This window comes from Accipiter gentilis, chromosome 3 (assembly GCF_929443795.1).
Source record: "Accipiter gentilis chromosome 3, bAccGen1.1, whole genome shotgun sequence".
NCBI classification, from domain to species: Eukaryota; Metazoa; Chordata; class Aves; order Accipitriformes; family Accipitridae; genus Astur; species Astur gentilis.
The window spans coordinates 36,574,166-36,593,466 of NC_064882.1; the positions used below are offsets into that span (position 1 = coordinate 36,574,166).

The window sequence follows — 19,301 nt, forward strand, 5'->3', positions numbered from 1 at the left end:
TGTGTTAACAGGGGAATGGATATTCACAGGCTACACAGATGAATCTCTGGGATTACATCTGGTACATGAGTTGTTAAAAGCAATATGGCCTAACAGTTAGCAGAAGCCAAGAGGGTTTTTTCTTTTTTTTTTTTCTTTCTTCAGGCTATATGTCTTCCCAGTGAATACCAGCTGCTGGTATGCTAGCATTACATTTTATTTGTTGGAGAACTATTATTCTGAGCTAACCAGCTAAAACAGCTACAGGCCATTCCTTTTTTTCTTCTTCTTTTTTTTTTTTTTTTTTTTTTCAGAAAAATGGAAAGCTCAACAACAATACTCCAGTGATTCATTCAATTAATCTTAAGAGAAACCAGCCTCATTGCCAAATATCCTTCCTTAATCCATCCTGGCTGTGGCAGTACACTACTCATACAAAGGCACGAGCACATCCAAGAACTACACATACAGACTACTCACCACATATGTGGTCGCCTGGTGCTCCCAGGAGGGGCTTTCTGCCATCTTTCTGACATTACTAAGACATGATGGAGGACTGAATTTGCAGTCTACTTCACACTTCAAAACTCTGAATTTCTCTTGCGTTTGGCCTTAGTGGGCGCCCTTATGAAGCAGCCCAAATTAAGAGCTGACAAGGGCTGTAGCTCCCCTGTAAATCTTCTGGAGGACCACATATTGCTATGGGTTAACATCCACTATGTGTTAAAACCTATTACACATCTGCCTACGATCAGCTCTGCAATTTATGAAGATGGAAGTGACCACTGTGGTTCTCCTTTGGGATGAGCAGTACCTGCTGTCATGAGGAATGCAGCCCCGTGGACTGAGAAGTGTTTGGGTTTTGGGGTGGTTTTTTTTCAACAGACACCACAAAGTGGTGTAACCGAGTCCTCAGTTTTGCCAGGCCTGGTGTGATCTAAAAAATACCCCCTCAAGTGAGTATTATATTCAAGGACTTGGCAACAAATCGTCAACAGGCAACTGCTTTCTAAATGCACATTGGCTCACAGGCAGGTTAATGTAAACAGTATGTCCCACACCCCTAATACTCTGAAGGTGTGAGAGAAGTTTGCAACCCCCAATCAAAAAAAGAGAGTTCATTTTGAAACTGCCCAGTGGGACTTTTTAGGTAATATAATTTTCAGATGTCCACGCATTCAACACATGCAAACCATTTGTTCTGTGCAAATTCAATTCTTACCGATCCATTTATGCAGGGAACATCATCGTAATGAAGTGCCATTCCACTCGGACAGGCGTAGCCATTGGCAGTGCTTCCCCGATACGGATTTGTAGATATAACTCGCCTGTTCATGAAACTGAATAAAGCAAAATAAAAATAATAAAAACCAGCGCTTGAACCTAAGTCTAAATGATGATTCAGTGGTATGTTCCTTGTATCTGATTATGTAGCCTGGAAGCATATAGCTTCTCACTTTCTGCAGGACAGTTTTTCTTCTTTTGCTACTCACATGTTGCTGCTAGCAGCCAATATTACAACATATGTTCCTGTATTCCATTCTCACACTGGGGATAGGCCCCTGTGAAACCCAGGAGGGCAACAGCTGTAACTGCTCAGTGGCATGTTTACATGGGAACCTGCTGATCTATGTTATAAACCAGCTTGCCAGTGTCCCATAAAAGTTCCCTTGTTGTCTGCATTGGGAAGAAGCAGGTGTTTCTGGGTGCATGCATGCTCAGGGGGTATGCAAACTTAGGAATTGGGAGAAACAAGAATCAAATCCAGCAAAAACTGGAAAGAAAAAAAAAAGTGGAACTTTGCTGAAATCTAAGTTAACTTATCTATCAAAATTTGATGAATAATTACTTCCTCGAAATCTGGGAATTTTTCTTTTCCATATCAGAACTTTTGGCTGGGTAGAGTGTGCACAATGGCACTACGCTTCCTAACTCTGTCTGGGTAATTGCGGATGCAAATACTCTACATGCTCATTCTTGCTCTGTGTCACATGATGGATCCGAGTCCTCTGGAAACTTCAAAAGGGGTGTGTGTATGTATATATGTATGTATATATATTATTTCTCCCCCCCCGCTCCCCAAAATCAACATTGTAACTTGTTTTTCTGGAGTTCTGCAGAACACGTGCAAGATATCATAGACTACAACAGGCTTGCAAAGATCTAACAATGCAGAAAGTGGCAGAATCATGCCCAAGTGCAAGTTTTCCTTCGTAGCAACCGCTGAAATTGAATGAGGTATAGAGTGAGATCCCAAATAATTCCTATAGCTTCAGGTGTACATGAATAGGAAAACAAAGCTTTCCATCCCAAACAATGGAACTATTCAGACTCAGTGCTGACATTCATAAAATATGATAAAGCCCTACTAAAGCAGAGAGGGTCTTCTGTAGCCCTGGCCGGAGCTCAAGAATGCTGTGGTTTCAACAGTTGCTTTCTTTTGGCTTTGGAATAACATGGAGTCCATTGAATTTCTCGTTCAGAGGGAGACAGACCTCATCCAACTGTGGCTCACCTGAGCCGCGGGAGACACGGGCTCACAGGAGAGATGAACCTGCCCAGTTCGGTGTGAGCCTTTCAGGGCAGCGCGGGGGTGGAATAATCATTAGACAGAAGCTTTTCTTACTTCAAACAAACAAAGAACAAAAAGCCCAAGATAAATCCCATGATAAAAATGTTTTTAACTTTATCGTATCTCATACTTTATTAGCCATTATTAAAGGACTGCATTTGTTTACTGTTCCTCTTAATGAAGAGCATTACTCAAGTGTTTCTGGTTAGTCTGAAGGACTGCATTTGGAGTCGTTCTTGTATTTCTTTCTATTTAAGTAGCCCCAATGAGAGTGATGCATAACAACCATGTCTGAAAACTAGGATATTCATCAGTGACAACTGATGCACCTGTAGTAACTATTTCCACCACCAAAGGAAGCTAAGATTTATCTAAGTGTCTGCAAACACTTCATAAGCATTATTTCACTAAGCCTTATAAATCCTGTTTACAGATGCATCCATGTAAGTTAACTGTATTCTGAAACTGCTAGATGAGGAAGGAAATGGAGAAAACCTGCTTGGACGCATTTTTTCTTCAGCCTTTCCTAGATGCCTAATGAGTTGGATGAAGAAAATCGATTGGACTATTAATGAAGAGCCGATCGTTCTGCAAGCATCAGCCTCAGGAAACAAATAACCAATAATCCTGAAGGGACTGTGCGATAATCAAAGCTTTAATGATAACTGCAGTTAATTTGGAACACTGATATTCATTCTAGAAAGGGCAACAATAGTACTTTATTAACACGTAAGTATGACTGTAATTTCTCTCCTCATTTTCTAGGAGTAGCTGAAAATCAGCAGACTTCTACTCGAGTTGCTTATCAACAAGCTCTTACAGTCTTTCAGAGACACCCAATGAATTTTAACTAATTCTTAATAGGGGAATTCTGCTATTTTGCAAGTTGTTTGACATTCCTTTCTAACATGTGGTCTAGTTGCATATGTTTTTTCACTTGGCTCCAATTAATATCACATTTGTTCAGAAAAGGAAAGCCATGCAGTATTCAGAGGGAAAAGGTTTTCATTCTATTTCTTTCTTAAATGTGGTTATTGCTAGATGCTGACTGAAGCAAAAATACATGTCAACACAGGATGAATTTCTGAGCCCTATTAACTTCAAAACAAATATTAACATAAGTCTGTAAGCTAAGTGTATTTTGATTCTATCAAAATTATCAGGTTTTCACAAAACTGGGCTTGTGGTAACACTGACTCACTTTGATTTCTATCAGAAGTCATTCAAACCAGATCCTCAATGAAGCTGCACATTTTCCCTTGATAAAGCTCTCTTAACACCTCGCTAATGGCAGGAGAATCTTCTTTTGGAAAACTCTGAAGCTTTTGCTTTTTTTTTTTTTTTTTTTTTTTTGCATTTTCAGTCTGTTTAAAGTTATGATGGGCAGATGGGGTGTGATTCTCTAATGTATTAAGTCACACAAATTCCAAATTTGTGTAGGGAGTCTCATTTTGCAGCAAGATGAGGTATGACGCCTTTGCCAGCTGTCTTCTCAGGCCACCCACTTTCTGACCACAGGAAACCAGGGGAACGTCTGCAGCAGGGCAGACCCAACTGTCCCAACTGTTCCTTCGCTCCCGTTTCTAAACCACCTCATCTGCTCAAGAAAAATTAGTCTTTTCCCACCGAAGACTGTTTTAATGCCTAAACTGATTTGAACATGTAAATCACTATATATGCTAAGTATGCATTACTTTTCTTAGCACAGGATCAGTAATCGGGAATTCACTGTAGTGATTTGCAATTTAAACAGAGTTTCTGTGTGGCGCCCTAGACACCTTCCCAATTTCCACCTCCTAAATTAAAACCCAGAAATTACTTGGACTGGTGTGGGCTTGGTGAAGTTTTTAATTAATCATAAGGAACTTGAGAAGGAAACACTGAGGATGTGACTATCCATGACTTAAACTTGCTATACATTCTTAGTGTACAGCATTATCAGCCAATATATGCTGTACATATTGGCGAGATGGACAGCAAATACAGCCAATAGATAAACGTGAACTAGAGAGCTGCATATCTCAGCATATTTGTCCTTTTCCAGGGATAGTTCTAAGTCTTCAGGCAAAATAAAAGATTAAAATATAGCATTTGATATGGAGACTTGCTGAAAAAATGAGTAAAGATTTGAGTAAAGTTGGATAGTGTCTGCATCTTTTACAGAACTTAGCAGGATGCCAACATGATAATCATAAACACATCTAACATGCTGCTATGCTGAAGCCCTTCAGGAGTTCAATATCTGGCAAAGGGGGAGGTGGATTTTGATAAGCTGTCTTGGCACCAGAGTTAACATATGGATATAAATTCTCAGAGTACTGGAAACACCGGGTAGCTGAACGCCTCTTACCAGAAGGTCTGTTTTGCAGCCTGGATGACACTTGCCGTCATTTCCACGTCAATGTAGTCATAGTGCAGAGCTCCGGGGTCTGTTGAAGACCCCGTTTCCGCCAGCAAAATTCCTATCCATCTGCCCATGTCTTCGGAGGAGGATGCCTGCGAGGAGAGGGCAAGAACACAGGTCAGGTCTTTACTCTGCCACTGAGCTGAGCATTACTGCAAAATGGTGCATTCTTCTTGACTGACAAATTGCTACCACATTGTATGAGAGGCTCTGGTTTCTCTCTGCTGAACTCCTAAAAACCCCAGGATTTCTTATTAAATCCGCTTTACTAGAAGGAGTGCATTGTAAGTAAGCTAGGTGCTCATCAGTTATGATGTAATACAAAGTGGGCAATCTCCAAAAAAGAAGAAAAAATAATCATTTAAGGCTAGTGGATTTAGATTCAAGTCATGCTTATTTTAGACTTCAGAAAATTGAAAGCTATAACAGAATTATTTCCCTATGCTAGGCCGGGGGATTTTAGTTAGCATGACTCCTGAGAAGAAAATGTTAGTGCTAAATAGAAATGAGGCGGGGGGGGGGGAGGGAAATAAAATAGTAGAAGAAATTTTAATGTTGTATTTTGAAAACTTCCTCTACATTTGTGCAGATGATGGCATTAATTTTCCTCATGGCACAAGTACAAACATGAATACTATTAAAATAATTATATTTTTTTCATATTTTGCTTCAAGTCACCAATTGCAAAGTTAAACAGTAGCAAAATAAATAATGGAAAAAAAGGGGTGGGGAAGGAAACTGTGCAGTTTCTAAATTTCTTGTTCTTTTTAAGTATTTCATTGCCTTTCACAGTTCCTTGAGCTGCTTTCTAATTTTTCAACTTCTCTGAACTGCTCACATATACCAGGCCTGGTTGCAAGGACAGGAGACTAACGTGACCTGCAGTCGGAAACCCAAAGTGGTCAAAGTGTCCATCCTGCCACTGAAAGCAAAAGGTTGCCTCCTCCTATACCTTCATCATACTTGGCTTTAAGTGTCTTCTCATTTCAGCTTCCAAAATACAACGAATAAAGCCTCTCAAAAAATTCTGACCCACCTAGCACTGATGAAGGTCCGACCTTCGTAGCGTGAGCAGTGTGCCAGCGTGTACATGTGTGGTGTGTCAAGAGGCTCACCAGGTTGCTGGCACGTGGTATTTTCTTACTGCAGAATTACCTTAATATTGACGCAGACCGAGCAAAAGGAGCTCACATAAGTAGCAGACAAATGAGAGTTAAGAGCTCCAGAGTTCCCATCAACAGCGATCCATTCTTTAATTATTACTAAGTTATTTACCCAAAGTAATTATCTCCCTGATGTAAAAGTGTGCCTAGAGAAGGAGCAGGGATATTTTAGTAGCAGGTCAAGGGAAGGTCAATGGACAGAAAAGCATCTTACTGAGAAGATTTCTGAACTGCATTAAATCTCAGTTCTCTCTTTGCCTGCAACACTTAATATTTCTTTTCTCCTTCAAGTATTTATTATCCAGCTCTGCAATAATATTATTCCAAAGATATTTTTTTTTTGAATGGCCAGGTTGTATGAAAGTGCTTCTCTAATTTAGCTTGTGGGTGTTCCTACAAGTCATAACCATTAGCAACCACCGCACCTCAAGCACAGCGACCTCCTGCCCGTTTCGGAGCAGGCGGAAGGTCAGGGGATGCTTCGAATCCAGTCCCAGGATGACTTCGCAGCCACGGAGAGGGATAGAAACAATATGTGTCTTCAGATCTGTCCTGTCCTTGTGGAAAATGAGTTTATTATCTTTCACTCTGCACCAGCGCTCACGCCAACGGTTATTTGAGAGCACGTTGAGATATCCTGCAATAAAATGAAACATGAGATATCTTACTCCTGACTTTTTCTGAAAAGAAAAAAAAGAAAAAGAAACTTACTTTTCAATGTAATGCTAGCACTTAAACAACTTATTCCTCTTACAATAGAAAGTCCAGATGGATTTTAGGAAGACAAGTAAATGACCCTGCCCCACTTCTTTTAATGAAAACTTTCACTGTGCCAATAACCTAGAAAAAAGCATATAAAGATGTGATCCTGCTCATGTGCAAATGGCTGTTCTGTGTTAGTCACTGCAGCAGCTGGATAAGCAGAAGCACACAGATCCCCAAGACTTTAGTAAGAACGGGAGAGGGACAGTAATAAAAAGGTATGTACGCAGCTGATGTGCTCACACAAAAGACCCACCTTCTCCATGCATAATGTCTTTGATAAATGTGGCTGACCGAAATTTTCTGGGAAAATCACAGCTCGCATTATATAATTAGGCGATGAGCTACCTTCTATAACATCCAAAATCAGTGCTTTAAAGACCTACTAAGGATTGATGTTATATGTTCCGATTTCATTTAGAAAGAAGAATGCACGTTTGGTTTGCAACACTTTTAAAGCAGAATTTAAAAGATTGCTACTGATGCCAATAAAAATAAAATTAATATTGGTTTAAAATTCAAGAAGTAAATGTATATGAAATTTAGCTAAACTTTAAGACAAAAGTTTAAACAAGGGTATTTTTTTTTCCAGGGATAATACAGTACTCTTACAACAAATCAAAATTTCATTAACAAATTGCCTTTTAAAAAAACCCCCACTTTTCTTATCATGCTCTATATCAGATACAGTGTCTAGGCATATAATATCATTAAATGGGCAGTATTTTGTATTTTTCCTTCTCTGTCTCATTGCACAATTATGCCAAACTCAAACCTTAAAATCAAGCCAATGCCCAATTTTTTCTGCCTTATTTAATTTGGGAATGGAAAAAAAAAAAGTATCTTTTGCTTTTACATTACGAACAGTACATGAATTCAGCATGTTGCTGCTTCCAAACAGGCTATGAGGAGGGAAACAAATGGTATCTTGTACAGGCCAGAATTTATGTAAAAAAATTGTCTTCTATCTCAGGTCTGATTTTCATTTAATCCTGTTGGATAGCTATCTCTTTGGTTTTCATTAAAACTATGACTTATCATTAATTTTTCTGGATTTCCCTTCCAAAATTATGGTTCCAATGTCAAAGCTTGATCCAACAGGATATAGCACATCAGAATTGCACACATCTTGGAAGGTGTCATAAAAAAAGGAGGATGTGCACAATCCTCTGATTTTGGCTCCTCGTGATGATCACACTCTCCAGCTCTTCTCCCTCCCCCTGTAACAAAACCCCGTATAGCTGTGCCTTATACTATAATCCCTAGAAATGGAAAATCCCTTCACATGCAAGCCAGCTGGCTTGTTTTGGAGTGAGAGTCCTTTTTTTCAGACAGTACTTGTTTTTCCCCTCTGCTCCCAATGCACCTCTCCGAAAAGCTCTTCCAAACCAGCCTCCTTCGGTTGAACTAAGTTCCTCCCACATATCCCTACTTAAACCTCTAACAGTTGACACGACCAAAATGTCTTGGCTGTTTTCCCAGTTGGGGCATTAGCACTTCAGCTTAGCCCAGGTGGTCAAAAACCAGTGATGCTGTAGGGAAGAGCTTTGCCGTGACTCCAAGTGCAGGTGGGTTTTAGTTTCCACTCTAGCTGGGTGTCCCCTGCAGCCCCACTGGGCTTTCCCCTTGTTCACGGGAGGCAGAGCCTTCTCAAGTGTAAAAGCCTTCAACTATGGAGCAGCCTCCCAGAGGGCACTGAACCGAGCCAAATTTCTGGTGGTGAGAAACTTCTGCAAAGACTTCCTGAAATGACCAAAGCCTAGACACTTACATATTTTCCTATAAAATCTGCAAGTGGTGTCGAGTAGAGCCAAATGCAGCAATAGTAATGACTATATTTATGTCCACATCCGAAATAATGACAGAAATACTAGGAATTAGATTGTACAGCTGTGGTTAACGTCTCACATAATACAGAATAACCAATGGAGTATGAGACCCCGGAAGTTTGAGCTTTTATGGAAGCCAGATGCTTCGGACATTGCATCTGGCTAGACAGAGCTTTTTTCCAGCTGCTCTTTTGGTTGATAAATCACATCTGTACTTAGCTGATATATAGAGATATATACACACACTTATTTAATCAAAGATTGCTTATGCGAATGATTCCCAAAGTGTGGCTGGAGAGCCACCTGTGATCTATGAAGTTCTCGCTGGTGGTCCATGGCTCTGCTTCTTTCACACTGGGCAAGCATCTGCCGCGCTTCACGCACCGACGAGTTCTGCCAACTGCTGCCTAATCACAGATTCCTGGGTTTCCCAAAGCATTCCTAGTCAATTTAAGGGGAAAGGCCAAATCCAAATTCAGAATCCGGCGCAACGGCTTCACAGCTTTCTTTCTATGGAATTTCTTTTTTTTTTTTTTTGGAAGGGATTGGGAGAAGGGTGGATTCAACCTTATTCACGTATGGAAGTGTTACTTAATACTGGAGCACCAAAAGGCAAACAGGAGAATGTAAATACATTGCATTGTTTGAAAATACCAGAGCTGTGAGGACATCAGCTAAGTGCATTGCACAAAGTCCAAAGTTGTGAGCAAACAGTAACAGCTAAGATACAAAAGTTAAGCATTTTCTGCATGCCTTTTTCTATATTTCCTTTGTGCTGCCAAGCACTACAGTTGTCATATGGAGTGATCAACTCTAGGAAAAAATAGCTTACTAGAAATTTGTTACTTCATTCAAGTTTTGCCCAATGTACCACTTTAGGAACCCACAATTAAACTCAAATCACTTTGGCTGAGGCCAGTCTACTGCTGTCTTGATTACTATCCCACAAAACCTCACCATGATCCATCATAAAAGACTTGATCCCTTCCCAAGAACCTTCTTCTAATTCCTAGCCTAAATTTATTTCCATAGTTCAGCCTATGCTCCTTTTATATTAAATTGTTTGAAAGCAGCTCTTGTTTCTTTCTGCTTTTTGTCCACACTTCCCTTCCCCCTCACCTTTGCAAAGAGCAATGATATTCCTTCTGAGCCTGTGCTACCATTTCATTTAAAAAGTCAAGTTCTTTTAGTCTCTTTCCAAATGATGAGCTCCTGATTACTCCTCTTTCAGTCTGAGTGCATCCTTCTGATGTTGGGGGAAGAATTCCAGCAGTTAAAGCAATTTTAGAGGAATTTCTAGGCTAGAACTTTATAAAGTTTTAGTTGCAATGTGTACATAAGGCTCAAGGAGAAAAATCTTACCACACGTTGGAACATCTTCTTCAGCTGATGAGGTCTGTTCATCCGTTGATGGCTTTTTCTTTCCTAAACCAATGATCTTCGTTATTTTTTTCCCTGTTACTTTAGTCACGGTGCCCTTGGCTTCCGATTTTGAACTTTTTTTCCTCTTCACTATTAAGACAGCAAAAGTGTGTATTTTAGTGTGTTTGAATTAACCAATGAATAGAGAGAACCTGAATAAAAATAGTAGTTCAGACAAACAATCCTATGCAACATTTGTACAAAAGTTGCAGACGGCAATGAGATAAACATTATACACCCTCTCTAATGCAGATACCTACAAATAACCTCTGTGCTATAAAAATTATGGCATTCAGAAGGATAAGAAAAACAAAAATCAAGCTTCTAATTTAATTTAATCTAATCAAGCTGAAAGTCTCTTTCCACAGCAGTCATCATCTAATTTATCAGTATGACTAGGTACCTGTGTATAAATTTAGCTCATAAACACAAGAATAAAAATCCAGTCAGATGATCCTTCGCTGTTGCTAAACATTTACCTCAAAATACTTCAACAATTAAGTACACAACAAAAACAGAATATGCTTGCCTAGCAAAATACACATGCCACGTACAATTTGGTTAAGGTATCTTATCACAATGGACCTTTTAGAAAGACAAGGCTTATAAATTAACTACTAACAATGAAATTAGTGGGAGCAGTATAAGCATTCAGTGGTTAGGAGTTGGTACTTTTTGTGATCATGAGGGAATGGAAAAAAAAAGCTCTGCTGAAAAGAGGTATTTTGCTAACATCCAGTCGATGCCTCCATTAACTTAATATGATACTAGTAATATTGCGGCTCTGTGGACTGAGACATGTTGAGCTGCTGAATGTAATATGACAAGGACTATGGATGTAATTTTTTAAAGTGCCTACCTGACTAAAATCCTAACAAATTAAAAAAAAAACTTTCTAAGATTAAACAGGATCAGAAAAAAAGACCTTTAATTTGCAAAACAGAACAACTGAAATAAACTTTCAGAAATTGCATTCAGTGGCCTAATTTGAATTCCATCAATAGAGCAGAAGTCTCTCTGCTAACTGACAGGGCAGGAAAAATATCTATCAACGTGCCCCGATACATGATTTTGATGAAAAATACATTTAGGACAGTTACTGATTGAACTGCTGTAACTTTATCCCCGCCATATCAATTCCCTTTCCGACAGGGAGCATTTAGTGGTTATGGACTTGTGTAAACTGAGGAAAAAAAGGAGAAAATGTTCATACGAGCAATGACTATATGAATTGATGAACCGGGAAGACAAATGCACAGAAAAAAAAGAAGCAGTTAGGGACTCACAGTGGGATAATTTATCATATTTAGCTTAATTGCTGGGAATCACGGAACATTATTTAGAAATTGTATCTGTAGCCAAGAGTGTAGAAATCTGTCACCTGCTGCATGCGGTGCTGAGGGGGAAGAGCAGCTTCTCAGGTGCGGGTAGCTGTTCACCTGCAAACTCCAATACAGCGACATGCATGTGCAAGCAAATGTCTAATACTCTCTTCCTAAGGGAAGGGTGTTCACAACTTATGTGGTGCTCTCTAAACACGCAACGAGCTCCCGTGTTCGAGGGAGGAAGGCCACCCGCCCCGTCTGCTCATATCGGCCCCTGCCCGAGGGAGGACCTGAAAAGCATTGAAGAAAGCCAGAGACCGAGGAAAACTCATCTCTCTCAGACAGAAGTCCAAAGGAATCATTCTCATGAGCATGAACAGACAGTGGAATAAGCCCATTTCAGTGGGTTCCTTTTGTTTTTCTGTCCTATCTTCCCTTCACACTGCTGTTTTATTCTCCTGCAGAACTGAGAGGCAGCAGAAATAAGGCCTTCATGACTTAATCTTTTCGAGTCCAAAGAATACACCGATGGCCTGACCGCCACTGACTTTTTTTCACAAAAGCTTTTTCTTCTCATTTCTTTCCCCACAGCAAAATGAGCAGCTGGTTAAGAGCAGAGTAGAGGCTGGCCAGTGGGTGACGGCTGGAGATGACCGCTCTCCGGAGTCTCCCTGCCCAGGTGCTCCCTTAAGCGTTTCCTATCCATTTCTTAAAAAATAGTGTAACTTCATCCAGAACCCTTTAAAATGATTCACGGGGTATTTTAATCTCCTTGCAGTCATTAATGCCTATTATTTTTATTACTACATATTGGAGGTCACAATTTTCAAAAGCAACTGGTATTTTTAGTTAGTCTCCTTGAGACATTTAAGCTGGGCTGGTTTTCCAGCAGGGCGTGCTCCATCAGCATGCCTCCCGTGGGGCACCTGAGCCATCAGGCACTTTTGGACATCATGGACAGCACAGCTCTTGGGTCACAGATTTTTCAGCAGGTTTCTGAGACTAAAACAGTACCGTGCTTTTTGAAAGCTTAATAGAAGATTTCATAGAGTGAAATCTAACCATGAACCACAACTTTTAGAAACCACAAAACCTGACTTTGTTCCATACTGTTGGGTATGTTAGAGATCTGTACAGTCAGGAAATGTTGGAAAACAACCCAGGGAGAAGATAAAGGAAATGAGTCAAAAGGCGAGACAGCGCTGGCACCAAGGCCAGTATTGACATTGTGCTCACTGCAGCTCACATTACCCTTCATCTTGACAGCTGCAGAAAAATGTCTTATCTAAACGATCAAACGATCAAACAAAATTCCTTCTGGGTTTGGGATTTGCCTTTGTTAGATTATATGGACTACAAAACATGCATGGCTCCAAAGTAGCATACGTAAAATAATATACATACATACTTACAAACCCACTGATATTACATGATTACATACATTTTAGTATGTTAATATAAATAATCATACATAAGAGTTTATATATATATATATCTGTTCATACACACATATATATAAACTGTATATATGTGTATACATACATATGCATGTATAAGCACATATATATATAAAATACACGATTCTTTCCTTCTAGCATTCAATGATAGCTTTTTTCGCTTAGAAGCTATACACCCAGTATTTATGTTGCCACTATACAGTTACGGTTACTAAAAGCAACTCTTAGTTGCCTACAGTGATCGCCCAAGCTCTGAAAAGCTGTACTTTTGAACACACAAAAGGCCAAGTCAAAATTTCTATATTCTGTTTCTTTATGCTAATTATATTGATTTTACCTGCACAATAACATCAACTGCCTTCTGTTACTGCAAAATTTTAAGGATTTACTCTTGACATAATTCAGCTTTCAACTTAAATTGAATCCTAATAAAAATATTCAAAAACTTTACTACCTATTTTTAAAAGACAAAGGCCAGGTATTTCACTACCTATCACTCCCTATGTGCACATATTATTTACACAAGCATCTCTGGATCTGAGTCGTACCTTGTTCTTTCCCATTGCACACGGTCGTGATGCCATTTTCCACAGCACCCTCCCCATCCGAGCTTGGCCTCTCAAATGACAACTTCTGCAGGGCAAAGAGATTAGTTGACACACATTGTTGGCACCTTCGCCAAATGAACCGTCATGAGTCAATTTAAAAGTATGCTTACTATGGAATAAAACACATTTCAAGCTCTCATCCACTTGGAAGACAAGTAGAAGACAGTAAAAAATCCAGTTTTAGAGGTTTTAGAAAAGTACAGAAACCACAAAATAGGTCTGTATTTGAAAGCGTAGTCAAAACAGTGAAATAATAATTCAATACCCCTTATTATGCAATATATTTTCAATGAATTTCTAGACTCTAAATGTTGCTGTTCATTAAATCTGCTAAGCAATGAACAATTACGGGGATCAGATAAGAATAATTTTTAAATTATTTCTGTAAATAATGGTTCATATGTGCATTTACAATTACAACTTATCAGAAAACAGTGCATTCCTATAAGTTGCTTCAATACTTTCAATATGTGCAAAAAAGAGGCTTTTGAAATACATTTTTAGCACTGATTATTCTGTAATGGTTGTGTAGCAGATATGGGATGAAGCAGTATAGAGCTTATGACAGCACATTTTTGGTAACCACATTACTCATGAGTGGTGCAGCCATGAAGATGATGTACAGGTTATCACAAAAAGAAATGAATGAGAAGTTTTGCTACACTTTCCTATGGCATGCGTTTTAGAAAACCACTGTTTTACGACATTTTATTTTGTTAATACTGTGCAGGTGTCTGCAAGGGTGCAAACACAACAGCTTTTGCCTTGTGAAATCAGGAGGTCTGAGCTGTCACGGAACATGCTTTGCTCTTCGTTTCCCACGTGCAGAGCCACTACTGTAGAACTTGCCATCAGGAATTTGGTGTCAAAACTTTTGCCAGCGGGACTTTTAAGCAGGGCCTGCAAAGGGGTCTGCTCACACGGATGCCTTAACGGCGCAGGGGCTTAAATTGGTGCCGGTAACGTACTGATCATTCAATGCCCAGCTGCTCTCTTACCTCATTCTTGCTCTCGTACCCTGCTGAGTCAAGGCAGCAGAGACAACCACATGTGAACAACCAAGCTTCTGTACTGAGGCGCGAATGCTTTAAAGGGCCTGCCAAAACGGTGACCACACCACGCCCAGGGAGCCCTTCAAAACCCAAATGCCCCAAAATAAAAGACCTTGCCTTAAAACTTTGGTATAACCTTCAGCTGTTCTTCCCTGAGACTCACATCTCTGCTTGCTCTTTGCAGGTGACAGAAAGCGTCTCTGCATCGCAGCGCACGTGTCAGTCCTGCTTAGTCTGCACCCTTCTAAATGGCTAAAGAGAAGCTGCTAATGGATCCGAGCCAGTCTGCTGGTTGCTCGTGACCAAACGAGCAGACGTGGCAGAAGTCTTAACTCTGTAGGGTGTGAGCACATACCCCGACAAGCAAAAACAATGCAGGGACTAGTAGCCTAAAATAGCAGCACAAGTCAGCAAGTATCTACATCCAGTGTCTAGTGGTGCCTCTTTAATAAGCAACCATAAAGAATTTTGCATTCCTCACTTCGATAACTTTACCTTTTCCAGCTCTGTCTTGTGTACTGGAGAACTAGACAATGGCCCATCGGAGTCTACAGCTCCCGTACAGTTGCTGCACACATCTTTTATAACCTTAGGAGACAAGGCAAAACTTATTAATTATGAATAAAATACAAATCAGAGAAAATATATATGAATGTGAAGAGAGAAGGGAAGGAGAATCACATAGACATTTACTAGGCTGGCAGGTGTCAGGCAGCCTGCCACTACACCAACTTCTCCACGCTGCCTCCCTAAGTACCACCTGGAGGAGACATCATGTCTAGAGGTGGAAGGTTTCAGCTTCTAGACAAGCTAAGCTCCAAGGCTCCCCTGAGTAAAGAAACCAACAGCGCTGCTGATTTCCATGTGCTAGTTTAGCAATATGAACTGAGCTGACACCACCGAATTATTTTCATTACAATGATGAAAAAGTGGGATTAAATCCAAGGTCCCGCAAGTCAAAGGACAAGAGTTTTGCATAATACATTACCCAGCTGCTCTTTTTTTGCTATTGGAGAACTAATGAAATGCTGATCGACTTAAGAGTTAATACTGCACAGTGGTATTACCTGGCATTTTTGTATTATACTTGTACACTGACATGAAGGTATAGATCAAAGTAATTGTAAATGTGTTTGTAGGAAATGGGAATGGCATTGTATGCTTTTAGAAAGTTAAAGAAAAATCCAGAACCTGGAATTCACTGAGATTTTGATAGGATTTGAAGAACTTAAAAACCTGAAATGATAACAAATGTAAAAATAAATGATGAGTGAAGACATTTGATGATTCCCCATGGGCATTATTAAGTTTTTCATCTGTTGTGAGGTTACCACCAGCCTATTAGCAATCTGAAATTGCTTGTACCGATGAGAACAGGTCCCAGCTCTCCATCCAGCCTCACACCAAGGGGGTGCTGAGCTCGACGCCGCTGATTACAGCCATGCAAGGACTGCAGAGCCAAGTGAGCTAAGGAAGAAATGCATCCTACTTTGCTGGAAGCATTACCGCTAGACATCCAAGCTTTCCACTTTACATGTACATGTACGTGTTTCCATATCCAGCTCCTCCCTTTACACTGTTTACAGCAAGCCTGGCTGGCAGAGAGGAGGATCTGGCCTGAGAACTCCTAGTTCCAGGGAAAACAGCAATTAGCTAACTGTCAAAATCCAGGTTTCTTTCAAGGAGAGGAAAAGCAAAACAACAAACACCATCTTTTTAGTTTCAAACTGAACAACTTTGATGTGGAAAGTATTAAAAAGCTAAAGATGGCACCAGACAGTCCTTTCACAGCACTGAAGTTCCCTTTAAGGGTGCAGCTAAACAAATCAAATGTTTATGGGCTTACAAAGACCCTATTGGTACAACTCACGAGCACATCATAAATTACAGGCATTATATGCCATAGAGAGCACCAGCCCCATTTTACAGACGGAGAACTCAGGAACAAAAGAACGAAGAAATCGCTCACTCAATGTCACATAAAAAAATCTAAGCAGAGCAGGGAAATGAACCTACACTTTTATTTCTGAGCTGGTATCTTAAAACACTTCAGCATCCTTTCTTGACTGTCTGAACTTCCCTGTGTCTTGTCCCAGAAACATAAGCACATTATTTCATGGCACTTGGTGTCCTTTACAACAGAAAATTAGATATATCTGTTGCAGAGCATTTGCACCTCAGAGTTAAACGTAGCCCTAAATTCCCATTTTTTTAATGTGTGTTAGTTTATTTTCAACTGCCGGTCCTCAGTATGGTGTAAATACACCGCTGTTTTCTTCCTAGAGGAATGTGACCGTACAGTTTCTGGGAACATTCATTTCTGTCTCCTGCATGACCCTGATTCAATGGCTCATGTTTTCAGCATCTGCTCACACCACACAGTTAGTTAATTTTGGCAAAGGCAGATAGTAATGGGAGTTACAGACAGAACAGAGGGAAATGATTTGGCAGCACTAACTGAAGAGTATGTGCAAAGTCATGCACTCAAGTAAATCCGGTTCTTATCATACCTCACATATTTAAGGAGAAGTTAAAGTGTTTAATTGGGTTGTAATTAAATTTTGATTTAAAAAATGACACACTATCAAATGGAAGTTCATGGCAAGATCTAAAGAAAATGCATATTCAAGGATCCAACACTTCATTTGGGTTCAGGGGGTTCACTGGCAAAGACTTGCTCATCACCTTCTATGTGCAATATAATTGTGTTCGATGCACAGCATAAAACTCATACTTCTACAGCTCACCAGGATGAAATGCCTTTAATGTATAATGGTTGCCTGGATGCACTCTCTATAATTATGTTTGCAGACAGCTGCCATTATAAATGTGGTTTTCTCATGCTTATAGCTTTAACTCAAAATTTTAAGGATAAAACATTCCACCAGTGTTGCCAACTTGCATAATTTCAATCACAAGACTCAGAGTTCTTGTCAATTTTTTCTATGTTCCATCTCCTGGAGTCATATGAAAACAAAAGATCACTATTTTCATTAAAAAATAGTTGTGAGTGAGAATGGGGGAAGGAGGTCAGCAAACTTTTATCCATTGCAATGAAATGTGTGAAAATATGAGTAAATGTATCTCAAGGGCTCCAAAACCAGAAAGCAAATAAAAGGAATCCCCAAATGTGTTATTTTTAATAAAATGCCATAATCTGGAAGCCAGTACTGAGAATACTTTGTAATGGCACAGTCCATTAATAGTTTAAGTATTCTCACACATTAGAAAAGGGAAATCATTCTCTTTTTCTCACCACAAATGCCTTTGTACATTACATATACACACACACACAGGGTGATCTGCTAGGAAAATCAAACTGAGATCATAAACAGACTATGTATTCAAATATTTAAAATGCATGAGCAACTGTAATGAGAAAACTGAAGACTTTTCATTTCTTTGGATAGCCTCAGAACTAAATACATTTAAAATAATCTTCTGTTATTCCATCACAAGAATTTTAAATACAATTACCACTAAGATGTTACAATTAGCAGACTTCAGAACTGCCTCTTTCAAATGCAGACATGGAAAAAGCTTGTGCAGCCTGAAATATATCATTATTCTTTATTTGTGTTATAGAAAGGTCTTGAATCCCCAGCTGAATCAGGATATACACCAGTGTATCACATTGAGTGCGATGACATGAGGAATAGAGGGGAAATATTTGCAGGTAGAAGGCTGGAAAGATTCTCTGCCCTGAGCCATTGACAATGACGGGTGAAGTCAGTGGAATTTCTGCCACATGGTGTGTCTGGAATGTTTCTCTCTAAATCTTACAACACAAGCACTAACATTGACTATAAAACGTTCATACCTGCACTCACCTACAAATTTCCGTAATTCTCGTATCTTATTTTAAATGACACACCAGGACTGGAAGCAAAATACTTGCCCTACATCTATTCTTTCTACATGCAGAGTCGGAAAAAAATCAAATTAGATTTCTCCAGCTACCTTCCAAGAGCCAGGCTTCAGATAAAAAGCACAGGCTATGCAGTAAAACCAGAAAGCCAGCTGCTTGTCAGCCAGACCCTGCCACACAGAAACCCAACAAATTCCGAGTAAAGGAACTAAATTTGTAGATGGTTCCTTGTGGTCGATCTCTTTGGGACCTGATAAGGAGTAAGACTGAAAGTCGTCCTGCGTTTGAGGAGCTTGCAGACCTCTCCTGGTGGATACCTCGGGATGAGTTCAGGCTGCAGGCTGTGCTCACCACAGGGATGCGATTACAGCATCTCCTTTCGTCTCATGGTTTCATGAAACTCACAGGAGAAACTCACACTTTTCATATGATCGAGTTCAGAAGCGATTAGGGAGAAAGCTGACGGCCTGACTGCACATTTGCTTCACTTCCACATGTAACCAGGCTAGAAATCCATCCGGCCGACCCACCCCCTTGTCCCCATCTACCCATGTGGGACAGAAACACAGGAATTGCTAGAAATGGGACAGGCTGTCTCTGCTCTGTCTCTGCTGCTTAACTCTGAAGATAGGAATATGGTAAAGCTGAAATCTGCTTATGCACAACACAGCAGAGGGAAAAAGGTTTGGCTCCAGGCATAACTCAGAATTTCTCATTCTTGAAACACTCCTTTTTCAGTGCTGGAGGAGTACTTGCTTTCTGGGACTCTGCATCATTTTGGCATGACTAAATTCTCATTTTGGACCCTTACACACTACATACGTTAGTGTCAATCTCCTCCTCCTTAAGAGAGCACCAAA

At 39.9% G+C, this 19,301-nt stretch overlaps 1 protein-coding gene across 2 annotated transcripts in view; it reads right to left on the bottom strand.

Annotated features, from left to right (window-relative positions):
- The window catches only part of AFAP1 (actin filament associated protein 1), a 120,500-nt gene that overhangs the window by 14,109 nt on the left and 87,090 nt on the right, over positions 1 to 19,301 (bottom strand). For both annotated transcript variants that reach the window (XM_049797921.1, XM_049797920.1), the window contains exons 7-12: positions 15,069 to 15,161; positions 13,462 to 13,546; positions 10,072 to 10,221; positions 6,544 to 6,755; positions 4,902 to 5,047; positions 1,202 to 1,319 (exon numbers count right to left, since the gene is read on the bottom strand). In XM_049797921.1, the coding sequence (XP_049653878.1) occupies positions 1,202 to 1,319; positions 4,902 to 5,047; positions 6,544 to 6,755; positions 10,072 to 10,221; positions 13,462 to 13,546; positions 15,069 to 15,161 (804 nt within the window). The remainder of the gene's footprint in view (positions 1 to 1,201; positions 1,320 to 4,901; positions 5,048 to 6,543; positions 6,756 to 10,071; positions 10,222 to 13,461; positions 13,547 to 15,068; positions 15,162 to 19,301) is intronic.